The sequence below is a fragment of the Poecilia formosa genome, unplaced genomic scaffold (assembly GCF_000485575.1).
Source record: "Poecilia formosa unplaced genomic scaffold, Poecilia_formosa-5.1.2 Scaffold268, whole genome shotgun sequence".
NCBI classification, from domain to species: Eukaryota; Metazoa; Chordata; class Actinopteri; order Cyprinodontiformes; family Poeciliidae; genus Poecilia; species Poecilia formosa.
Genome location: NW_006800207.1, coordinates 642,863 through 669,955, shown reverse-complemented (window position 1 = coordinate 669,955; position 27,093 = coordinate 642,863). Strand labels below are relative to the sequence as shown.

At 37.9% G+C, this 27,093-nt stretch overlaps 1 protein-coding gene across 3 annotated transcripts in view; it reads right to left on the bottom strand.

The window, feature by feature from the left end:
• The window catches only part of syt6a (synaptotagmin VIa), an 83,937-nt gene that overhangs the window by 8,707 nt on the left and 48,137 nt on the right, over window positions 1-27,093 (bottom strand). For all 3 annotated transcript variants that reach the window (XM_007570769.2, XM_007570768.2, XM_007570770.2), the window contains 2 exons: window positions 10,055-10,445; window positions 6,540-7,101 (listed from right to left, as the gene is read on the bottom strand). In XM_007570769.2, the coding sequence (XP_007570831.1) occupies window positions 6,540-7,101; window positions 10,055-10,233 (741 nt within the window). In that variant the 5' untranslated portion in view covers window positions 10,234-10,445. The remainder of the gene's footprint in view (window positions 1-6,539; window positions 7,102-10,054; window positions 10,446-27,093) is intronic.

The following is a 27,093-nucleotide window of genomic DNA, read 5'->3' as shown; positions in this document are numbered from 1 at the left end:
CCACTGCATAGGCCGATGCTTGACTTAAAATAGGTCTTGCGCACGAATTGACTACAAACTACATCTGGTTTGTAATGCGCTTCCTAACCAGACGCTCCAAAGCGTCCGGTCCATAACTCTTCAACACGCTGTCAGCTCCCGGTCAGAAAGAGGCATTTAGTTCAGAGACCATGAGATGATATTCAGAAAGGATTTTTTTAATTAATTGATTTCAGTTGCCTCTGAGACTAAATCTTTGCGTAAAGTCTATAATGTCTGCCCATGTGACTTGTTTTTATTATTTGTTTGCTTACCTTTAATTTAAATATTGTAATTTTTAAACAGAGCAGTAATTTTACATCCATGGAAACTCAAATGTAATATTTAAAACTTCAATACATAAAATGAATTATTTAACAATATGAGATGGTGTTTAATTTATTTTTAACATTGTATTTTTATACATTTATGCTAGGGCTGCCCAAGTCTAGTTTTCCAGAGCTACCATCTGCAACTTTAGATGCATTCCTTCTCTAACACACCTGGACCATTGACTCATTATAAGCCTCTACAGACCTGAATGAGGGAAGTCAACCTTTTGTCTGGGGTGTTTTAGCAGGGATGCACTCCTGATTTGAACCGTCAATGTGGCCCGTTGAGGGTGGCCAATATGCTAAAGTGGCCCTCGGTGAAATTGAGTTTGACACCCCTGCTATAGAGGCACGTTTGTGTTTCTGTTTCTTGTGAAACTATAATCTAAAAGGGGCTGACGATCAGTTAACGGTGTGTTTGACATTAAATCAGAAACAATATCTTCACCATTTTCAGGCAAATTATGTATTTTTGAAAAGAAGAATCATGTGGACGATAATGATCTGATAATCAATGAATCATCAGTTTAATGAATGATACCTCATTAATGAGGAGTGATTCAGAATTAACTGTGAACCAGCAAGAGAAAAGCACACCATTAGCACCTACTCCCTTACTAATGATCCTTCTGTAGTATCAGGGAGAATCATGCTGAGAGGTTAGTGAATCGTTTTTGTTACACGTTTCTCAGGTAAGTTCTAGTTTTTATGGATGTGAATGTTAATCTATGGGCTACATATAATTTGTGGACAACTTTGGAACTGGAATATGTTACAAAACATGTCAATAAGATAGGGAAAAAGAATAACAAGTTTAATTTATATAATTGTGATAATATATTATCATTATGCAGAATAATATTGTACTAGCCATCCAGCCATGCATCCATCCTATTGACTACACTTTTAAGACAGTTTACCACTGGATTAAGTCGTTAAAATGTTTACTGGGCCAGACACAGACTGGATTACTTTCATATTTGTTTGTATGTCCTCAGAAACAGAAATGAACAACTCAGACTCAAGCTGGATTTCCATTAACCACAGAGTTGCAGAATTTGACATTTTGAAAATAAATTAACATAACAGAAACATGCCAATTTCGAATAAACTCTCCTTTTTTTGATAAAAAGTTTTTCCCCTGGGATGAAGAGGATTTTTTTTTTTTTTTGGCCGTATCAAAATTATTATTTTGCAAAACACCAAAGGATCAACCACCCGATGTTACAATTGGAGCAAACCATTAAGAAATAGTTGGAAGATCATTGCGCAGCATGTTCTTCAATGACTTATCGTGTAAATAAACTTATCCACATGTGATTTTAGTTGCGTTTGTTATTTAATGGAAACACCACAATTGCAAAATTGTGTTTCTTTCAACATTGGTGAAATATCAGTTTTTTTGCACACAGCTAATGACTGATGAGACCTGGCCACGCCCCAATAACCTTGCATGGACAAGCAGGTCGAGATGGTGGATGGATTTTTAACATTTGGAAAGCATAATTACACTTAACAAGAGTTAGCAAATATGTCCACTTGCAGGGAATTATTTTTTGACTCAATGAAAGTTGTTGCTCCACTTGCTCCATTTGTCATGCACATGTGGTGCTCATGAAAGTGATAAAGAGAAGCCTGAAGGTGCCACACCAAAACCAGATAGCAGACAGCTTCACTTTAAACCTTCGAGGCTCTTCAGCAGAAAATATGAAAGCTACAGCGTTATACTTTAATGTAGGTAACTGAGCGTGAAATGTGTTTAAGACAATGAATATTTGAAATTTTAGCCTTCTTCTATCTAACATATTCCTATAAACCTGCCTACATTCCTAAATATTAACGCTAGCTTACTTAAAGAAAGTCCTATGGGAGTCCTTACTGAGCTAATACTATTAAGTGGAATGAGTGTCCTGATATCTGCTATATGTGGGCTCTTAGCCCCATCAACATTATTAAGGTCTCACAGAGCCCTAATCACACTGAATGAGCTTGGGAAGAACTTTGATGATTGGCAAATCCATAAGCCTCCTGTCAGAGAGCAGCAGTCTTAACGCCACACATACAGCTGCGATCCGGATTTCTCGGCTGTGCCAGTGTGGGATTCTGTTCGAAGGGTGGGAAGGTTCTCCCGTAATGTGGGAGTACAGCAAATATATCAAGAGATGTATCAAGAGCTATAAAAGCATAAAGTGACACTTTGGTTGTCCGTGTAGAATCGCAGGCTGTATAGGAGGATGACAGTAACATCTGCACAGCGTGAATCTTTTCTAGGAACACTGGGGTTTACACACTAAAAGTCGAGGCCACACCAGTCCTGTCGCAAAAAGCTATGTATGTGTATATATATATATATATATATATATATATATATATATATATATATATATATATATATATATATATATATATGGTAATGGCGAACCAACCGGACATTGTGGTGGTGGATAAAGAACAGAGGAAAGCCGTTGTGGTGGATGTAGCAATACCAAGTGACCACAACATCAGGAAAAAGGAGCACGAGAAACTGGAGAAATACCAGGGCCTCAGAGAGGAACTGGAGAAGGCCTGGAAGGTGAAGACCACAGTGGTGCCTGTGGTCATCGGGGCCCTCGGGGCAGTCACCCCCAAACTGGAGCAGTGGCTCAAACAGATCCCAGGAACAACATCAGACATCTCAGTCCAGAAATGTGCAGTTCTAGGCACAGCCAAGATACTGGAGGAGAACCCTCAAGCTCCCAGGCCTCTGGTAGAGGACCCGAGCTCAGAGGATGAAAGAGACCACCCACGGAGGGTGAGAGGGGAATTTTTTTTTATAAATAAAACTATTGCACTTTTGGACCATACTTATAGTGTCCTTTGCTTAAAAAAACCTGAAAATATACCTGAACGGGAATTGGTGACCTACTAATATTGATCTGTGTACCTTTGACATTTGGAGCTCCACTAAAGTCCCATGAATAATTAAAAATGAAGCCAGGCCCTGGATCACATCTGTGTGACCTTTATGATCTGTCAGAATCACACATTAGCACTAGTCGCACCATAGTAAACTGGAAAAAGCAATACAGCCTATAAGATCCTCTAATGTTTTCAAAAATCATTTGAAAAAAACATTTTTTCAGGTTTAAACGTGTTTGAAATCTAATTGATTTTCTGTTTTATTACATCCTTATAATGTATTTATTAATTTCATATACGTCACCTTTAGTATTCATTGCTTCCTGATCAATAGTCACCTCTATTCATACATGCGATTAGCCAGTGAAATCGTTCTGATAATATTTTGTATTGATCAAATGCACAGGACAAATTGCTTGAAATCAATATGTTTCTATTATCTGCAGTGCTTGTAATCTTTATCTTCAAGGCTGAGGCTATCAGTAAATATCTCCCTCCAATCAGATAATCCAAGAGGGCAAAAGATACCTCAATATTGGTATCTTTTGCACTCATTAAGTCTTTCACCGTCGTACAGCTGCTTTTTGAACACTCACCATCTGTGCATTCTTTATGTTACCTATCCTGGAGTTGATGGCAGCAAGGCGTTTTGTCATAAAATCAATCGGTGGTTCAATTAAGTTAGTGTGCCAAGAAAGGATGCCTGCTTTTCTGCCCGCAAAGCAATAATGTTGAGATTATTTAACAACCCCTGAAGAAGTTCAACAGCAGGAGCGAGGGGACCTGTCAGATAATGTGGAGGTGATAAAATGACAAGGGCTCCGAGGCGCCTAATGTGCTGCCAACAAGTAAACATGTCATTCTTGAAAACGGCCTCTGGAAATTGTTACGAAGCCACAAAACTTACTTTAAAAGTTATGAGTGTAACACACAGCCTCCCCTCACCCTGCAATCTTATTGGCACCTCTGATAAAAATCTACAAAAAGCTTTTATTTGCAGTCACATAATCCCAGACTGATTCTTTATTTTTGTTAAATCCAATCAAATCATTAAAACAATTAAAACGGCTGTCTGTTTGGGACACGTAGAACACAAAGTCTTTTCAGCCCCACCATCACAAAAGCAAAGGTGGAGTTTGCTAGATGCTTCTGATTGTGTGCCTGATGAAAAACAGAGGATGAATATTTCCATTCAATTTCTCCTCCAAAGGCCCTGGAAGCCTGGTTAGAGTGAAAGGTTTCTAACAAATTACATACCAGGATATAGTCTGGTGATCTCTGCCAGATAAACTGAAAATAGCTCCTCACTGGGACTTTCAGAAGAATAAAATTACCAGAAAAAACTCCAAATCAACCCTAACCCTTCCATAGGCATAGCTGGCTCCAGACCTAAAGCTGCATGCCCCAATAATGTGCAATAAAACACAGGTTACCACATAGTTAGCAAAAGTGGATTGGTCAAGGTTTAAATAGCAGATGTGTAAATACATTGGCATCAGGGTTTTGGAAAAACAATTACCGTGAATCTCTGGTATCAGTTTAAGAATCCCTCTAAAATGCTTCTAACTGCCTATTTTAAAATTTCAAACACCAAATGTACATTAATATGCTGTAATTTTCTCACTGGAACCCATCTTAGCACTACTGCAGAAGCTCACATCTACACTTCCTCCTCTCCTTGAGGAGATGCATAGTGCTTGCTGAGCATCAAAATACGACTGTGCATCGAGTGTAAATTTAAAGGTTAGCAGCAAAATTGCAAATGGCAATGGATGGATGAAATACAAACTATAACAGCCTTGAAATTAGAGAAAATACTAACAGATTTTATAATCCTTTCAAGAGGTGCAATAACCCAAAAACCCTGTACTTTAAAGAAACTACAGTCCGAAAATAAATTAAATATGCATATACATTTGATAAATGTACCTTTTTGACTTTCGTGTAAAACTCAAAGTTCTGAGAAATATAGATGTGCAGCTGAAGAGCATTTGTGTGTAGAAATTACTAATCAGATAGCTTTGTAAGTTAATAAGCAGCTCTTAGAGGCAGCTTAAATATTATCTTATCTGGTTGAGAAAAACCACCCATTCATCATTTACACCTCTTTGTCCTTGCAGGGTTGTGAGGGGCTGGTATCTCCAGCAGTCATTTGGCAATCTATTACAGGCAACACAGAGACACACAGCCATGTACACACATGTCTAAGGGACATTTAGTGTAGTTGATTAATCTAACATTCAAGATGTTGAACAGTGAGAATAAGCTGGAGTACCCAAAAAGAACTTAAACGCTCCAAACAGGAAAGATCCTAAACTGGGTCTACCTGGCACTTACTACCAACTGTGCCACCATGCAACACAGAAGAAAAAATAATATTTTGAAAAATAGAGGATTAATAGTTATCTGAATACCCAAAAGGGATATCTGCAATGTTAATCTGTGTCTTATAGTAGTACCAAATGTAAGTAATAAAATAATTACAATACATGTTTGCTCAGTTTACGTAGAGCACCTTGAACTGTTCCCCATTTTGCCATATTACAGCAGCAAACCTGATTTTACTTAAAGTTGATCTATTATGTTAACTTGAACAAGTCAGGATCAGTCTATGGACTATACAAAACATTTTCATAATTTTTTTTTTTTTTTTTGCAGAAAATCAGTCCTAGACAATTTTATCTCCTTCCAGAACTGTTTTAGGTCTTCCTGTCAATTTAAATCCAAATAACCTGCTGCTGGCCACGCCCTGCGACTCAACGTTTATACTTGCATATGAAAATGGCTGCAAACAGATGCACAATTATTCATTGGTGCGTCTTTGAAAAGTCGAAGTGGAGCCTTCTGCACAACCAACAAGAATTCAGCAATTGGTTTCTGGATGGTAAGTCTCCAACAAAACTCTGTACAGCGCATAAAACAGTAAAACCAGCTGACCAAACATCATGGTGATCTGCTTCGGTTGGGTTTAGCTGGGATTACTAGGCCACAGCACAGTGCCCTTCAAATGTAACTTAACAATCGGGAGATTTTTGAAACAGCTCATTTTCCAGACACCAAAAAACATTAACTTATTGTCAAAAAGCAGTTGGTGTCTTTAAAGCATTATGGCTGTTTTCAGAAGCAGTTGAAAGCCAAATAGAAGTATAAAACCATGCAAAATGTCAACTTTCCATTTTCTAGCCATCAATCAAAAGTCTATTTGTGTATAAGTGGTTATAGACAATGGTAGACAATGGATGAATAGATTGATGGACCTAAAGTATGAAAAAGAACAAAGCCGATTCTTACACTTGTAGCATACTGGATGTCCCTCCATATGTTCGTCTCCCTCGACAGGTCCGACATCTCGAACAAATTCTCCAGCACCACTTCCCCGATCATATCATGCCGGGAAAATCGGTCAAAGTCAAAGACGCTCATGTGTAGCTTCCTGACGGGCAGCTCGTCATAAGGCACAGGAAACTGGAAGCTTTCGCTGAACGTGGGATTGAGCGTCTTCCGGTGGACGCGCGTCTGGAACTTCTTGCGGTCAGGCAGCAGGTAGACCTTCACATAAGGGTCAGAGGTGCCACACAAGTCCTTGGCAGGTAGGTCAACGGCCCTGAGAATATTGACAAGCAACGCCTCATTTTCGTAGTCATACTTGAGCGAGAAGTTAATCCTGCCACAGTTTTTTTCGCCGCCATTCTTGGACGATTCCTCTGACTCCGAGCCCTTCTGCTGGTAGAGCTCTGGCTGGATGCGACCCAGGCTGGTTGGCTTTTCTTCCCTGTCCACCACGTAGTCGTTTCCCAGATCTAAGCTGCCCACCTGCATCTGCCTGGGGAGGTGTCTTTTGAATGAATTGTGCCTGAAGAGACAGAAATGATTAGATGGCGTTTGTGTTAAACAGCTGCAGTGAGAATGCAGGGAATAACTGTGGGATTTGTTTAATTAACAGGCACAGACCCACTCTTGTTGACAAAGGGCAGAGGATTTTTTCACTCTTAGCAACAGACTCTAACAATCCTGCCGGCACATGTATCTCTGATAAAAAGAAAATCTAAATATGCCTAGCAATTACACACAACATAACCATGGTTCTTGACTTTAATCACATACAGAAAAGATTTTAATGTACTTTTTCTACCAAGATGTTATGGTTGTTAGGTAAGACGCTCTATTCAAATTTCTTGTGTTGGTTTCGCCTTTATTTAAAGCTTAAAGGTTTGAAACACAGTGCTGGTCAGAAGCTCCTTCACTGACATGAACGTAACATTTGCGTTGGGCTTTTTATATGCATTTGAATTCTTCTGTTTTTGGTGTGGTATACAACAAATAAGTTTAATGAATAATAAAATTCAGATCCAATCAGGCTCAAAATTATCAATACAGCTTCGAATATATACATACACGCCCACTGATATTATGTTGCATGTCTTTATCAAATATTTTTTATGGATATTAAGTTAATAGAAATAACTCTGGCTTGATATTTGACCATGCTCATCAAAAATAAAAGAGCTTATTTAAAGTGGTTGGTTTCCTGGGAGGTTGAAGTTGTGACCATTTCAGAAGCTTAATGTTAGCCTGCTTCTAAAAGTCTGTTTGAGATCATTGATGTGTTGGAACGTCCAACTGTGTTGAAAGCTTTGACTCATCTCACCCAAAGTGTCAGCCTCAGCTGAAAGGAAATTGGTTGGGATGTTGAAGAGCAACCTGGGAACCACCAAAGCTCAACCCTATCGTAAACTGGAAGATGCTGGAACTGTCCGCAGTGAGATGAGCTTAACTTCTACAAGAAAAGGAAGTTAAGCTCTTTAACTGCAAGGTGGACCAAAGTTGGACTTTCTAGAGCTTGATTAAAGCAGATTAAACAGAGCAGGTGTGAATGAGCCCTGTTCGTCTTTTTATGTATTTTAAAGTCTTTTTGAGAGATGGCTATCCCATTTCCAATCAGAAACAAACTTCTTCAATGAATGAAACATAATTGTGTTTGTGTTAAACAGATCATAAACAGTTTAGACAGTTCATAATATATTGATATTTGTCATGTGAAACCATTTGGAAGAATAGTGTAACTGTCTGGTGGAATTTTATGTATTTTGTTTTTAAAAGCATAGCTTTAATTTTGATTATTCACCACAATATCAAAACTCCTGAAGCAATGAGTCAGGCTGTGGCCAAGCTCAGTAGTTAAATGTCTGTGTCATGTCCTATCTGTGCTCCGGGTAAGTTGAAAGTCGTGGATTACTAACTGAATTAACTGATGATGATGAAACAAAAAAAGTAAAGTGTGAATTAAATGAAAATGTGTTACCAACATATAATAGAATTTGTTCAATTTGTCCAATCATTGTAACGACAAAGATTTTATTAGAAACTGTTATTTTTAACACAATTCATGAAAATGCTCAAAAATTAAGGGTGAGATTTCTTTTTTTTTTTCTTTTTTCTTTTTTTTTTTACATTTTTCAGTATGATGTTATGCGGCTTTAATAAAGGTTAAATTTATTTCAAGGATTTTGACACATATTCACCCAGGGTGCTAATAAGTGTGGAAGGTGCAATAAAACAGGCTTAAAAAAAACTGATATTGGCTTCTTAGTCTGCTCCAAATATGCTGCAAAGTGCTTCTGGTGCAGCATATGTTTGTGTACTCTGTTTCATTAATTAGTTTGAGGACTCATATCAGCTTTATGAGAATGACCCACAGAGAGTTGCGGCTGAATTATGTTCGACAACCACAATGTATATTAAGTTAATCTCTGCAGAACCAACTTGCTTTGAAAATGTAATTCTCTCATATTAGTTATACGGCGACTGTTCCGTGAAAATGTGCTGCAGCTTGAGGTTGCTTCTAATTTGCATTATTTATATTTACTAACTCTGCAAAAACATAAAATCTTACCAAGTACTTTGGTCTTGTTTCTAGAGAAAATATAGTTGTACACTTAACATAAGACAAAGTACAGTAATTTTTCAGTAAGATGTACAAGCTTGTTTTAAGTAAATAATTCCTTACTATGATCTCTTGATGAAAAAGTCCTAGTTCCGTTGGCAGATCATTTCAGTATGAAAATACATTTTTCCATGCTATAAATTAACTAATCTGCCAAAGGAGCTTGTACTTTTTCATCAATATTGAAATATTCTCTCTCTCTTCTCTCCTATAGCTTGCTGAAAAGTTGCTTGTAAAATTATTTTGCTTGTTTCAAGAGTAAAAATAAATTAAGACTAGACACTAGACCAAAAATATGTAAGATTTTGTGTTTTTGTAGTGAATGGAACGTCTACAATTCATGTTGTAAAAAGTCTGCATTGCAAAAACATAAAACCGTACTATGTACTTTTAGTCTGGTTTCTTGTGCAAATATCTTAGTACACCTGAAATAACATAAAACTAACTTACAAGTAACTTTTCATCAAGAAATATGAGCTTGTTGTAAGTTAATAATACTTTAATATTGAGGAAAAAGCACTAGTTGTCAGTGAAATAAACAAACAGTGGAACAATATTTTTAGTCTAGTTCTAGTTCCACTGGCAGATTATTTTACTTAGAAATAGTACTTTTTCATCAGTATTAAGTAATTATTGAGTTAAAACAAGCTTTGCTGAAAAGTTAGCTTTGTCTTGTTCAAAGTGTACTAAGATATTTGCTCTATAAACTAGACCAAAAATACTTGATAAGATTTTGTGTTTTTGCAGTGTGCATTCACAGCCAGCATGCAACCCTAGACATATTTTTATATGAACAAACCATACCTGACAGTTTTATATGCAGCGAGGTCTGCATTTGCATGCGTGTGTGTGTGACACTAACCGTGTGGAGGAGGCCGGCTCAGTGGTTTGCCTCTGCATGCGCTGTGTGCGGCGCAGGAAGTGCTCCCTCATGGAGAGCTGCACATCGGCGGGGATGTCGGGGGAAGTATGGCTTATCTTCACGGCCGCCTCCAGGAAGCCCATCGAACCCACGGGGTCTTTCACCTTCTCTGTCGCCATGGTGATCGCTTGCTGCTGGGGACTGGCCAGCGGGAGGGGTGGCTGGAGCGGGCAGTGCTGCGGGCCACAGGCCGGGCTGAGAGACGGGCTTGGGAACTGGGCCTTGCTCCGCCAAGGCACCCAGCAGAGCTTCCAGGAGACAAACGTGAGAAGGCCCAGCAGAACGAGGCCGCAAACAAGAAACACAGCGAGCACAAGGCCAAAAGTAGCGTCTGGTGGTGAGCCGCAGGGACCAGAAGCAGAGGATCACACAATATGGACAAACAGATGGTGATTACAAGGGTGAGAGAGGACACACACAGAGAGAAAGAAAGAGACTATTAGAACATGGTTTCTGATACAGTCTGCTGCTGCATCAGTGGTTTCTATATAACACCGAGAGCATTGTGTAAGTACAGTGTGCGACGTGCTTCATAAATATTTAAAACAAACCACCATTAGTCAGTTCAGCCAAGGGATACGCAAAGTAAACATAATTTAAATCCAAGCGTAGCTGGCTCCTAGTTTCCACCATGTTATTGGCTGTGAATATGTTATTCCAAATGTGGCAAATTATTAATAAAAACAAACAAATTCAGCATTTGCATTAAAACAACCAAAGCCACAAGGATACCAGAAATATCTCTGGTATTTTTAGCAATCAGGCACAAACAAAATGAATGCACAGTCAAGCCCGTTTATTTTCTTCTCTATGAAAATCCTTTATATGAGCAACACACACAGAGCTGGACATTCACCAAGAAGGCTGTCAAGCACCCTGCAGGGATTCGCAACGAGCTAAGGACAAAATCCACAGGGAAGTGTACTGAGTCTACAAGTGCAGCCTTTTTCCCTTTAAATAAATATTACACTCAGCACCTGTGGCTTAGAGCGTCTTCTCCTGCTCTTCACAGGGGATTTAGACTCTGCTGTCAAAAATTTGCTTCAGTGTTCCGTTTTGATTGTTCAGTTGCATCTACAATTACATGCAGAGGAGAGTTTTAGTGGCCACTCAGAGGATGCTTGAGCTCCTCTTCTTCACAGAATGCACCAGGGAAAGAGCAAAAGGCTCCATAAAGGCATGTGGGAATGGCTTTGACTCGACCTTTTCTCACCAAAACTCAAATATGAGCACTGACATGAGCAGAAACCTGCTGCTGGTGTTCTTCCAGGTTACATCATGAGCTTAGTTTACAACAGTGCAGGATAGGTCTTGGCTAGAATTACATAAATAGCGGAAATAGAGGATAATTTTGCCATTATTGGAAGAATAAACCAATACACACAAATATTTCTGCAGATTTATATCATAGTTTTAAGATAATTAAACAAAAAACAATTATTACTCATGCTAGAATGAAACAGGACTTTGAAATTGAGTCAAAGCATACTTTTTTTAAGCTTCTTTAATTATTACTAATTCCTGTTCCTTTAAATTTAAAATTTTTACAACTATACCTGATTTTTATATTTCGCTTATTAGTACCAGTATCACTCATTTCCATTCCTTAGTTTCCTCATGTCACTAAAAAGCTTAAAACCCAAAATTAGGGTTAGAAAATAACAAGTTAGAAAATAACTTGTTTAATTTTGGTCACGTTTATTGCGCAATCTAGCTCACAATTAAGATTATTTACCGAGCTTATCAGCCAAATTACATGTAGCCTGTCCATTGCCCACGTTCGCTTCCCTGAACGACATGTAGTTGTAACTCTGACCACTAGATAAAATAGTATCCTCAGAACGATTGGCGGCTGCACAGTGGCGCAGTTGGTAGAACTGTTGCCTTGCAGCAAGAAGGTTCTGGGTTCGATTCCCGACCCCGGTCTTTCTGCATGGAGTTTGCATGTTCTCCCTGTGCATGCGTGGGTTTTCTCCGGGTACTCCGTTTTCCTCCCACAGTCCAAAAACATGACTAGGTGTGAGTGTGTGTATGCGTGGTTGTTTGTCTCTGTGTTGCCCTGCGACAGACTGGCAACCTGTCCAGGGTGTACCCCACCTCTCGCCCGGTACGATAGCTGGAGATAGGCACCAGCAACCCTCCCGACCCCACTGAGGGACAAGGGTGTAAAGAAAATGGATGGATGGAGAACGATTGGCATGCGTTTCAACCAACATTTGTGGTGTTCATGTGCTATATTCACAACAAAACGCGTATGAGGCTAATTAGCATCATTCGTCCTTAAGGGGCTGAACTGCAGGAAGAGCATGACGGAATAGGTTTGTTGAAACAATCAAACCTCAATACACCTTGATACGAGTAACTGCCCCATGCATTTAAAGATTACGCTGGTGATCAAAAGACAATTGTAGAAAATGATAAGCCAAATATGGTGCTCCACGTAAATAAATTGTCTGCACTGTTATCTTGTACAACAATTTAGAATACAAGTAATATATTTAATATATTTTGGAAGAGATGTGGTAAACGTAAAGAACTGGGCAACAGCTCTGGTTTGGCACTGGAACCACCTTGTTAGGAAATCCCAAAATAAATTATAATCTATAGGTTTCCTTAGACTGACATTTGCTTTGTAGCATTGGATAGATTTGCAATGTTTGTATTTGGCCGGATGTTAAAAATGAATACTGACTGAAATGAATAGACTGAATGTAACTTGATTTAGATTAGCTTTTTTTAAATGCCTCACCTAAATAAAATTAATTTAAATTAAACTGAATTCAAATGGATAAGTGAAAATTTTCCTAGATGAGGAGCAGATCTCGTAAATACATAAATCTATAACATTCATCCTGAAACTATTACATAAAGGTAGTGGAAGTAGAGCTTTATTTCCCTCTGATTATCCAGTGAAACTCATGAGAGTAAAAATACTAAAGAACATAATTTTGATTAATTTAAAAAGGGAACTCATTTAATATGTCAATGGGCTACTTTTTAAGCTTCCTATCACAATGTGCCCAAATTTATGGGATTCATTACAAGGAACTTGAACTAATTGGAAAGTCCTTTAAGGAAACTTTTTGGCTTAGCCATGCAACGGACTGGATTTCGAGTCTCAGGGATTTATCCCTGAGGAGGATTTCTCAGCTGTCCGCGGCCCTGGCCTCCACGTCATGTGAAATTTCACACGGCTCTCCACAGAGCTTCATCCGGACTGGACTGTCGCTTGCAGTCTTCATCCTTGGTCACAGCAAATCGAAGCTGATCTCAGACTGTGCTCTCAGACACGCTGCCATACGTCTCAGTCTTTCACTACAAAAATGTGTTGACGGGATGGGAATTCAAGTTGAGCATGTAATTCTTTCTAGTTTTAATGGGTTTCCACTGCAGGGACATCTCTGACATTGAACGGTGTACAACAGACACAAACAGAAAAACAGCCCAAGCCTGATTTATGGTAAGGCGTTCTGAACTTCAGTCATGCTGGATTCATTAATGCATTTTGTCACACCTGCTGTGCTTCATGCTTACATTTGAAACGTTTGCACTTCTTCAAGCTGACATGATCAAAGCATTGTAAATTTGCTGTTAACTTTAGAAGCCCCTGCTTGCACAGGATGTACAAACAGCCTTGACTTGATTATTGTGTTACAGAACAAACACAGCGATTTTCATGCATGTTTGCTGTGATTGCCCAGATTCATGGAAATGCAGCCGTGCGTCAGACACAGTGGCATTCCAGGTCCCATTGTATGAGAATGAATCATTTGAGTATGTTCACATTTGAATGCATCTGAGCCTGAACTTTGATGCTGCAGCTCGAGAGCTGACAGTGATAATAACAGTCTTTTCACTGGTCCCTCTCCTCTCACGCAATAACTCGGGCTGAACCTCACAGTGTGAAAATAACTGGCACCAAAAAACATGACTGTGTGAGCAGACTCCCAGACATGTGATCTTAATACGCTTGTGATTGTTTACCAGGCACATTGACCTTGACATATTCATATTTGAATGAGCAGCTTCCAGAAGATGAAAAGACTGTTTGTATCATTGTCTTTTTGCTGATAGCAACACAATTTCTCATGAAAAATAAAAAAGGCAGATAAAATAAAATGTCAAGGATTTTTTTCATCGCATTTTGTCGCATTACAACCACAAACCTCAATATGATTTAGTCACATTTTATGTGGCAAAATAAAGAAGCTGATAATTGTGAATTTAACTGAAAAGAATAAATAGTTTCAACATAATTTCTATGAACAAAAACCTGAAGTATGGCATGCTTTTGTATTCAGTCTATCCTACTCTAATACAATTAACTCTAGTAAAACCAACAGCATCATGAACACCAAGAAAAAGAGCAGGAAAGACAGACTGATTGCACATAGAATGAGTAAAATAAGTATCGAACAATACATGTGACTACAGTTCCACCATACAAGGGCTGTCTTGAATCTGTTATGACCAACACATACGTTTGTACAAAGTATTAAATAAATATCAGTAAGTGTGTTCAATTCTTTTCCTCCTGTGCCACTTCACATTATTACACATAAGTTAGTTTCTTTAATTATTTGTTTTGGTTTCTTTCTGTGTACGGAGTACATGGAATGTTACCAACACCTGGTGAAAATTTTATGTCATTGGCCCCCTTGGAAATATGTTTACTAAGAAAAACTGTGATGTGTTCAATACTTATTTTACCCACAAGAACATAAAACACAAAAAATATGATGTATCATTCTTCAGTGTGCACTACTTTGTGTTGATTTATGTTATGCAAGCTGAATAAAATACATTTTGTGGTTGTATTGTGAAAAAACATGAATCGATTCAAAGGGTACAAATACTTTTGCCAAGCACCATTGTCAAAACTGAAAGCAATCATTTGCTGGTTGCTTCAGACAAACCATGCCCATCCTGTTGGGGAATCAGAACTCCCCAACAGAACCAGATTTGCTCCAGCTGGACGACACACCTTCCAAACCGGCCCACTAAAGCTGGCTGGACACATGCATGTCCTCCCATAGAGTGAAAAAAACATCCCAGATTGAGGAAACATCTGCAAGGCACCATCTCACATGCAAGAAAGCTGTTGCCAGAAACCCTGAGGTAGATCTGCTTGCCACAAAAAAACAATTCTGCTGCCTATCACACAAAAAATGTAGAATTGTAGAAGGTGTAGACTCCAGTTTGATGGATAAATGTGTTGTTTTCTTTGCTACGTGATGAAGTCAAGGCCTTTTTTGTAGTTTTCCGAACAAATCATTATCAGGTGCAGAGTGCTGATTGGCCACCATGACCTGCTGATGGAAATAGTAGCAACTTCACAGCATACTCCAATACAATCTATTTTCTGAAGTCATTTGAGACTCACAGGCAATGATAAAAATTCTGCATTTCTCATTTGTGCTCACAGATGACTGAATGATGATGTTTATTAACTGTGCGTATTTAGAGGATATCTTTCTCCCAGCTGACCAGAGGTAAGCTCATTAGCACACAGTCATTATGGTCATCCTGAAAGATATTCAGATATTCACAAACACATTTATTGGAATAAAACCTAAAATCCTGTTCACAAGTGTGTCTCATTGGATTACCCACCCTCACAGGGAAATTTTAAGTCTCAGTCACCACAGCTTAACACGTGCTGTGATGATGAACCACTGATCTCTTGCCAGATTGGAGTTTTTCCATCACACCCAGAAGAGAAAACGCCTGCTCCTCTCTTTAGCTTGCCATCAGCTCTTCAACATCTGCCGGTTGCTGTGCAAACGTTGGCCCTAAACTCTGCAGCTGTTCTTTCTCCAAAACCCTGATATTTAGAGAAAAAAGGTGGTGCAACATATTTAGTTGCTCCAGGTAAAGCTTCATAAAAAGAAATGCAGTATGTTGATGATGAACAAAACAAAAAAGAAGAGTGTGATCTGCAAAGTGTGCTTGGCCCACCAAAAAACACCAAATTCATTATTCAGAGAATGTTTAAGTCCCCAACCATCTCATGAACTTCAATCAATAGAGTAAATAGTAAATAGATGTTGAGGGAGTTCAACTCAGAAAAAAGTAGAAAAAACAAATGATAAACATTTGGAAAACAGGGGTTCTGCATGGTGTAAAGGATATACAGAGGCCAGTCCTTACCCTCCTCCTCTCTCCACCAATTTCCTGTTTGGTAACTGTCAATAAAGGGTTTAATGCCAAAAATGTTTGGAAAATTAAGCACTTAAGCTCCTGGTTTGCTTTCAGTAATTATTAGAACCACCTGTTACCCAGCTGGACCTGGTTTCTTGTTCTACATGGTTTGACTTCATGCTTTTCTAGTTTATCTTAAATTTCTCCCCACACGTCTGGTTCTAGTTTCGATTTTCCGTCATTCCTTGTCAGACCTTCTTTCTAGTTCCTTGTGGTTGCTTCTGGTTGTTGTCTGTGCATCATGTTTCGTTTTTTTTTTTGGAAATTCTGCCTTGGGTGTGCTTCAGTTTTGATAAATAACATATCTCCTTCCTCTCAGACCTTACCTGCATTGTGTAACTTTCTTTTATGTCAAGTACTTTCCAATGCCTTTCTGGAAAGTACTTAATATTTAAGCAATGTGAGGTTGGAACCCAATTGGACCTTTATGTTTAGTTGTAATCCTGCTGAAAAATGCATATTGAAGAAGTTGCCACTTCTAAAGCTGACAAACGGAGAAAAAGTAGAAGAAATTCTAGACACTTTTTACATCACGCATTCCTCTCAGTAATTACAGCAGCTAAATCCTATCAGAAAAGGTGTAATGAGGTTAATGACATGATGCCTATCTTTGTGTATACATTACATTAAGTATTTTCTGCTGTCATAAATGTAAAACATAGAGGCGATAGAGTTGAAATGCTGCTAATTTCTTCATCCTTTTCACCTTCTTCCTGTGTTGAGGAGAGAAGATGAACTAAATGCAGATAGCTAATGATGCAGTGAGTCACAGAGCGGGTGAGAGTGCTGGAGAAACGGAGCATGGTTGAAAAAGCCATTGTTCTTCCTCTCTAGACAGATAGGTAATGAAGCAGAGCCGTGTGAACATATTAGTACCTCCGGACCAAATCTCCCCCGACAGCGCAAGCCTACACCGACCTCAGGGTTTAGCACTCTATTAATGATTACACCCATGCCATGGTGGAGTGGTTTATCTCAATCCTACAGTCAATCAAAAAGAAGAACCTTCAAACCGTCACCAAGGATTTATCAGTGTCACTATAAAGCTTCCCAGCTTGGTTCTAGGTTGCATGGAATGGGAGTGGAGGATTAGGGAAGTACTACAAGCGTATTAGTGCCATTGTAGATAAAAACACAAAAAAATTATTGGTGAGGGAGGAAAAATATTCAACAATAAAGATTCTTAGCCACACTAAGAAAATTTTAAAAGTAAATTATGAGAATGCAGTCAAGATACTACAATTTTATTCTCATACAACTTTATTCTTGTAATATAAGTTAATTATCATAATACTATGGCTTTATTTCTGTATTATAGCTATTTTATCATATGAGTATATTCTCATAATATTGTGACTTTATTCTCATAATTATTATTATTATTTTTAATCTTTTCTTAGTTTGGCCCTAATACTCCGTTGCAAAAATTGTGCCAAAAAAACTCAGAAAGTTCTAGACTAATTCAACATATTTCCAAGTAAAAATGTGGATATTATGCAACGTCAAAAAGTCAAAAAACTTACAAAAAAGGTACATGTTCCATAATCACAAGCATGAATTTATAATATTAACTTAGAATATTCTGAAATTATGAAATCAAAAAGTTGTCAGAAAAATGTTTACTGACGTTATGAAGTAAAACATTTGCGACAAAAAAAGACAGAAGTCCCCTGAGCTTTAAGTGATAAATTTAAGGGGCTCTATTGGTTGAACAGGTTATAAGTCTATAGGTCTTTCACCCTGGGTCCGAACAGAACACTGGTTTAACAATTGTACAATACCTGCTTGAAAAGCAAAGGAGTTCTGCTCGGGTTGCTAGGTGACTCAGCTGTGGTTGCTAGGTAACGGGGCAGTGCCTCGCAGTTGTGACATAATAATCGGGAGGTTTTTGAAACAGTTTGTTTCCAGACACCAAAAAAACATTAACTTATTGGCAGAAAAGAAAAACAGCGTTTTCTAATACTTGGATTATTTTTAGAAGCTGTAGTGCTACGAAGGTTTCCACTGTGTGTATTAATGCACATTAAATTACATCTGGTGTTTGAATTATTAAAACAGGTTTTCAGTTATCATAGCCACTGGATTACCATTTGAGTTTTTAGAGGGGGTCTCGAGTATATGTGGATTTCAGTTATTTTTATTTGCGTTGTATTGGAAAAAAAAAAAAAAAACGAGAAAACATTTTATTTAAACTATCTGTGGATTATTACCATAATCCATTATCATATTTAAATGACAAGGGAATCAATGTAATATGCAATGTTTAAGTATGTGGCAACAAAATAATTTGTTTATAGGTAACTAACTGAGACAGGAGGCAGACAAAATGACAGCGACTGCAACTGGATCCAGAGCTGCTTCCCTTGTACAGCCCTTTGAGTCAAAGAGCTTCATAAATAAATGCATTATTATGAAATATATCCAGAACAGCGCTGGTGACCTGTGGCAGGCAACTTGTGGCCACACATTGCTCAGGTTTCATCCAGAGGCAGAATTTCTGAATCTTATCAGGCATTTCTGATGACACGAACATTTAATTAAGATTTGTTTTGAAGTCTGAGTGAAAACTACATCCTTTGCTTTTTAAAAAAAATCATGTTCTTTCAGATCTCACCTGGTTTCCATAGTAACATAGTCATTATAGCCAGGGAGTGTTCACTCTATTTGCTGTGATGAATTGAATTGTCTGTGGCAGGAATATTCCATCCCATTATAGATAACGCTCAGATAATAGAAACACACAAAGAGTGAGGTTTTTTTTTTTTTTTACACATTTTGATTAGGACTCAAATTAGGTTCTGGTCAATAATCTCAAATGTGGTAAATAAACTAATCAGTCATTGCAATTGGAAACATTTCTGTGTATTGACCTCATTTTTTAAAAAAATTTTCAGTTAACCTTTGCAGCACCTATAGTTAAAAAGGTCATATTGGTGTAAATAATTGCTTAAGGTGGACAATTAGGGTGAACTTTGCTGTAAATGGCAGGCAGCAGTAATGACATTATGTAATGAGTCCACTATTAAAACAGACCACAGCTTTCACTGTAAAGAAAAATGTCTTGTTGATCCCAAAAAAGTAAAACAAGATTCATTGCAGTTTTACAGTAGTTGCTGGTTACCACAAAAATAATTCACATTAACAAAAACGGTCCTCAATGACTGACACAACTGAAATTATGACATAGAACATACATAGATACATAAAGAAAAGCACAATATAAAAGCTCCCAACAGTCCTACGGGCCAAAATGTTATGTTCAAGTCCAGATATTCATTGTCTCTATGCAGTCCATTAAGCAGCCATTATAAAGTATTGACTGGGTTTTCAAAACTATGGAGTTGACGGATAATGCAGCTGACTATTCAAAGGGAGGCCATGTCATTTGCACACCGCAGCACACAAAGAAACACCCTGGATTATGTCTTTGTGGAATGTGGACAACGGTGCTCTCTGGTGGGACCAGGCTCCAACGTAGTTTAGTTGCAGTAAAGATGAATGAGCATAAAACCTTTCAACAAATGTTTCGAATGGCTGTGAAAATTGAAAACCATAAAAGCTAATCAAAATTCTGGTTTTAAAACAAAAACAAGACCCATAAAGTCTGAAGCAAAAGCATGAAGGGTTTGACTGTAATATCAGTTCTCATGTTAAGAAAATCAAATTCATGTGGAGTGGAGATGGTTCTAATGGCTGCCATTTTCAGAGAAGCTTACAATGACTTAAGAAGAGTCCACCTTACAAAACCTGCATGTATCAGATTTTTGCCACTTATGCATGTTAACTTACACCTCTGCAAATGAAGCATTTTACAAACATACTTATGTCAGAGCTGTAAGTTGTGGCTTTGCTGTTTTCCCAAAGGTCTTCAATAATACACCCTAATCTTGATGTTGTTACTTCAGCTGTTTTTGGATTTCTCTGTATCTGTCTTTTTTTTTCCTTTCCAGAGCAATCATCAAATCCCATAATCCTTCAGATCCCTAAATCCCTCACCACCACCACCACATGCAAAGAGGGGTTTAGAGCCCAGCAAATCAGCCTGAGGTGAGACTGGGAATCTGCAAGTGGAGGGGAAAATCATACTCCCACACTTCTAATAAGGTGATAATATATATTACATCTCAATTTCTGAAGGCATTTATTGAAATAACCTTATTTCTATTACTTACTGAAAAGCCATTAGGTGAAAAATCTTAGAAATAAAAAGGTTTCAATTTCAAATGCAACATTGCTGACATAAAATATCTGGAGGATGCACCGTCAGTCCAAATTGAAACTGTGAACTTGTTTTATTACATTTTTTTTTCCAGCTCAATCTCCATCTGGCTTCAACCTGGAGTCCCAAGATATCCTGTAAGACTGCTGTTCAAATAGTTTAGCCTTGTCTTTTTGAGCAGCTGGTGCGTTTTCTGTCTGAGTTTTGCCAAAATATGCCACAGAGATGTCTTGTCCAGAAAGCTGTGACTGTGAAGATGTTCAAACTTGGCTCCAGAGTTAAAGGATGCATGCAGACAGACAGATTCTGTCCCTGGAATGCAAAACATCAAACCATTCCAAGGTTAGTTTTTTTTAGAACATTTCTGTTTTCTCTCTGTTTCAAGCTGGGTGCATTTTAGTATTTGGTTAATTTAAAGAAAAGCTTCCACTATTATTGTTGTATAAACGAGCAGATAATTTACATCTATCTGATTTTCTTGACTAATTAAATGGTAAATAAAATGTAGGGAGATGTCCATATAACCCTTATTGCTTAGTTTCAAATGGAAAACTGTTTGGTTTAGGAAAAAACACCCATAGATATCAAAACATAATTGTAGGCACCTGTGCAAAACAAGACATGCAATTTAAAAAAAAATCTCAGGAAGCAAAGAGCAAGAATTGAAACTTTTAAACAACCACTCCTGGCAGTTTTCTTTTTGGAAATTCATTGCTGAACAACACATCAGCATTGAAAAGGCCAAAAGTTTGCAATTCAACAATTGGACAAATTAAGTGGGGATTTGGTATTTCTCTTCTTTAAGGTCCCCAAGTGAGAACTTCTCACTGTGTCTCTAACTTTCACACCTCAGGGTTGATTTATTCACACTTCAGAATTAGACTCTTTATAAAAAAGCAAGACCACCGCTGAGACCTAATCTATCTTCTTATCTATGTTAACCTGTCTCCTTAGCTGGTTTCTATGGTCTTTAGCTAAAAAGGAGATATATCCTTTTTGTTTCAGAAAAGGATATATCTATTTTCTAAAACAATTTTTGTTAATTTAAAATTTTAATAAGGGCAAGAAAAGTTGGTTTGGGAACTTCGTAACTATGGAAAATAAACTATAGCTACCTTGGATTGCAGTGTTTAAAAAAAATGAAGATATATGACAAAATATATACTAATAACCTGTAATGAGGAAACCATTATGTTGAACTTCAATGATTTTATTATTCTGTTAAAATGCATGTATTTGTGTAACAGGTGTTCTTAAAATGTGTGTTACTTTTGCTTTAAATAGTGCATTTGTAGTGCGATGTGGAATTTAACCATCAAGTGTGACAGGACAAAGAAAAATACTTTTGCCATAGGATCACTATGTTACAAACGAGCAAACTGTACATGTTATATTATACATACTTCATAAATGTGACAGGACATAAATGTGCTTCAATTATTCTTTTGGAATGACATAAAACTGTGTCTGAAGACACTTCAACATATGGAAAAAGAAAAGAAACCACGCTACAGCAGCGTTAGCAGGAATAAGTGATCTAAATGCATTGTTTATTCATCCGTATTCAGGCAGGATTTGTTTACTTCAGTCTCTCCCCACACACAAGTGACAGTCTGTCTTTTAGACTAGTGTGACGTAAGGTTTTACTTTATTTTTATGCTGAGCAGTTTTCTAAGTAAACAAAAAACCTATGTAACAGAGATAACACTTACCATATCCGTGATTTTATTTAGAAATTTAGTATGAAAATAGTCCAAACTTGCTGTAAATGTGGTGGCTAAAATCAGTGCTCTTTACTCCTACATGGTTTTTGAATCTATTTTTATAGCTGCAAATATTAAGGGCAGTGGAAAAAATATATTTTTGAGGTAAATAAAATAGCTCAGGCCTTTTACTCCTCTCCTTTCTACCTTTTATCTATTTTAGAGTTGTGTTGTTTTACGCGTTACTGTTTGTCTGATAAATTGTTTCTGCTTCAGTCAACATGATTTCCGTGCCTCACTATTTTCTTTGCCTGCGTAACAGTCTTTGTATTGGTTCATCTAAAACCTTTAAGGAATAGAAATAAACCTTACACTATCGCCATCTTGGATCTATTCACAAAAATATGAAATGGTGTTGATAAGTTTAACATACTGACAACAGAGACTTAAAACCGTCCTCACCAAGCTGCTATCATTATAATAATCCTTATCATAAATGTAATGTAGGTTGAATATTAATCTTTCTTTCTGAACTTAGCATCCCTATCCTTCGCTTCATTGCTTCTGGCACCACTGCCTCGCCATATTCAAACTCAAGTTTGCTATTTGGACTTAAGAGGGCTCCTAAGTGATGCCAGCACTTGCACTCAATAATCCACCAGCAGAGACTCTGAGAGCGGTTATCTCCTCTGAAAGTGTGAAGTTTATCCAAGCACAGTCTCCAGACTCCTCTCTTTCTAAGTCCCTTAACTGCTTATAAACTTTATAATCTAGACACCAAACCTGAAATATTAAAGTGATTACAGCAGAAATGACGTTTCCCTTTGAAAACGCCCTTCATTCTGATAAAACTTGATTATTGTCTTCCTTGGCCAATCAGAGGCCATGAGAGGAAATCCCGTGAGGATGTGAGAGTCAAGTTCAGCTAAGTGTTGGCACCTGGTCTTATCACACAATTAACCCGCTTGTTGACCGCGGGACCCCATCTGCACACAGCTCGCCGTCACACATGGGGGTCATTCACACATCCTTCCTTCTCTTCCGTCTCAGAGAGAGGACAAGAGGATGTAATTATTGTTTTTAAGCTGACAGTTTGGGGGCATAAATGTAAAATGTACTTAAAGAAAGTGACCAGAAGATTCCTTGTATGAATCACTTTCAGTTTATGGTCGTTTGGTTGGCTTAATTGTAATGAGATTTTGTTCCAATGGCTTACAAAAAACTAACAACTACAACTGTTAACTTACTAGATATTTAGCACTGTTGCATACACTGTCTTTAACTAGAAAAAGCAGACTGCCACGCTTTGGGTTAGACCTGAAAAATGTATCAAGCTTTTCATGCAAGTCGATGCTGATAATTATTGATTAGCTTTTTGTTTCAAATATCTGAAATACTGCCAGATTCGTGCAAAATGACCCTTCCTGTTTTATCCACAGTTTTCACGCTGCACCATTGCTGTTTATTTTTAAGCAGCTATGAGGCACAGTGGTGAAACCTTAAACTGCTGCTGTGCCAGTGACTCAACAAGTTGTTGCTAGGTAACCAAGGAGTGAGTTAATTGATGCCACCAACAGCTTAGTTGGCTGTGAGAGGTTGAGTTGGTAAAGCCTTTCCTCTGCCTACATTTAAAAACCAATGTTAAGATCAGTTGCAGTTTATGTCTTAGTTTTGTCAAAATTTGTAGACTTTATGTCAACACAATATGATGAACTCTGCTTTGAAATCCTTATGTTGTAATCAAATAAAAAATTTTTGACCATTGCTGTTACACATGGTTATTACAACTAAAACTGTATCATCAGAAACAGGAAAATTTGTAGCAATATATCCCGTGATTATTTACAAAACAAGGATTTTTTGTTGTTTGGTTGTTTCTCACTCCTGGGAGAAGTAACTGTTTTACCTCTACAAAAATGTATTGTGAATATAATACAGCATGTGTATAGCAAATAAATGAAAAAATGTAGGTGGAGCTGTGTCAAACTAGTTTTAATAATAGTTTCCTGAGTTTATATGCCATCTAATAAAGCTGTTTTAAATGCCTGTCCTCTGTTCTGCTGGCTTTTTTTTTTTGGTTTGGGTAATATTTCAAGCCATGAAAAACTGGACAGTGTTCCTGTCGTTCTCGTTATGAGTCCCTGACCTTGAGTTGACTCATCATTGCGTCTGTTGTCGGTTGGACGCATGCCTCATTCCCCAGTCAGCTGACCTGTGATACATCCGCCTCGTGCCCGATTCATCATTCATCCCAAGCCTCGTCTCAGGGACTTACTCTGTCACTATGTGAGTAATGAATTTTTACCATATAGAGAGATACGGCATTCTATCCAATATGAAGTATTATAATTTGTTTTTATACGAGATGTAGAGGAAGGAAATGTCATAAAGCAACTCCAGTTAGTGCTTTGGCAGTATAGGAACTCCAGAGACCAGGGAAGCAGGTGGATTGCATGATGCTATCAAATAATAAAGGCTAGCAAATTTATGACATTACAAGGCTGGAGGACCTTTATCGATTTAGCCTTTGCTTTCTGTATACAGCTGTGTGGATGTTTTAACTTGCAACAGTATAGCAATAAAAATAACCAGCTGCAATCCACTGCTGTAAAAAAAAAAAAACTTAAGTTCATTTTCAGTTTGAGAAATTCCCATTACCAGGGATTTTATATGGATGCACAACCTCCATTAGAGATGGAGGTTGAGCCTGATATTGCTTGACAAAAGTTTTTTCATCTTCTGAAAAATGCTCCATTGCTTTGAAACATTGCATTGTTAATCATGATGAATACATATAATCGTCATGCATGTAGAGATAATATGAGGGATGTTCAGGCAGCATGAAGGAGATATCACTTCCTAATGTGTTGGAAACATTTGTGACTAAAAACACAATTGAACTGTTAATGGTTTGGTAATTCCTTGAGAGCCTAACTATGTACCAGAAGAAGTTAAAGCAGAAGAAATTTAACCAATACTTTTATTTATTTTCACTTTTAGGGATTGTAGCATTAAAAAATAAAATCAATCTTTGGAAAATACAAATGCATTGTTTAAAAAGAGACAAACGCAAGACCTTGTTCTCTCTCCTGCAAACGATGGACCATAAAATAGATTATTGAGCTAATTTTCTGAGCTTGGGCCACAAGTAAAACACCAAATGGCACACTGATTCATGCTTAAGTTAATAATTAAGGTTTTATCAAAACAACTTGTCATTATCAGACTTTAGTTTTCTCCACCAGTTGAACAAGTAAAGGGGAACTAGTGTATAACAAACCAGACGCATGGGCCACTTTCACGATGGAAACAGATAAAATAGGGTTCTAAATTGCACAAGTTTTCCAAAACTTTTTTCTCTAATCTTGCTCCAGTGCTAAACTGCTGCTAATACTTGCTTAGCACCAGTTTGGCTTTTGGCTTAATAAAGTGCTTGCTTCTTTGCTCCAATTTCAGGCTCAATCTCCAAACCCATTTCTGTTAGAAATAAAGCCATTGACATTAAGGACATGTGTCTGCAGCTATATTGAGATGTGTAATGTGGTTTGTGTATTTAAACTGCCTCCTGCAATTCAGTCCTCCACAGAAATTAAGAATAAAATGAATGGGTTGATTAAACATTTTAAGTAATGCAATGACATCCAGCTTTTTAGAGGTAGTCATAAAGGATGCCAAGTAATCTCTTTATAATATCTTACTTGGGTTTTTCCACATTTATTTTTTCATCATAGTTAATTTAAGGTATTAAAGTGAAATTATAAACTTTTAAATAAGCTAAGACGCAAACTTTCTTAAATGTTAAACAATTTAGGTGTCTACTGATGCTCTAAATGAAGATGGTATTTTAAAATGTCAGACAATGAGTTTTTTTGATTGCTGACAAAGTGTTTTTTTGTATCACAATCACTCATTTACTTCACTGTCCTAAATCTCTCCAAAGTCCAGTTGTGGAACATTTAAATTATACTGGCATTGACTAAAATGTGCCACCTCATCAGATGTCTTAATGGGGTCAACAAACTCCGGTCTGTTGAGACCTGTGGCCTTGGGACCCTGAATGATTGCGGAAACAACTACTCAGTCCAAGGACATGATGCATCCATCTCTCCAGAGCTGCTAAATCATGAGTGGCCTGACATTTGGGGCCCTGTATGCTCAGAAGCAAGCAGCCTCATGATGCATGATAGCTCAGCTGATGGCAAGAAAAATGGCAAGGGTGAGGGGGCTTCATCATGATGAGGGTGTTATCGGACCAAGATGAGCTCCAGCACGGCTCGGCGAAGCAGCTGAATTCACTCATTTATCTCCTCCACATGGTTGTGATTAATGAGCTCGTCTGGCTCTGGTTACAGACCAGAATAACCCTCCCAGTATTTACTGGTAAACCCTTCTTCAGTGCTTATCATTTTTCCTCTGCTCGCCACCCTGCTTGCTTCCAGTCCTATTGGGAGGTTTTTTCCCCATTGAAAGGAGTTTTGTAGTCACTGCACTTTTCTCTCTAGAAAAGTCTACAATACTAATAGTTCTTTAAAGAGACAATATTATGTGTTTTCCAGGCACATAGTGCTATTTTTTAGCACAATCAAGTAACTATGTTTGCTTCACTTGTTATAAAGATGGTGTGTATAAAAAAAAAAAAAAAAAAATTCCCCTCTCACCCTCCATGGGTGGTCTCTTTCATCCTCTGAGCTCGGGTCCTCTACCAGAGGCCTGGGAGCTTGAGGGTTCTGCGCAGTATCTTGGCTGTGCCTAGAACTGCACATTTCTGGACTGAGATGTCTGATGTTGTTTGGGGGTGACTGCCCCGAGGGCCCCGATGCCCACAGGCACCAATGTGGTCTTCACCTTCCAGGCCT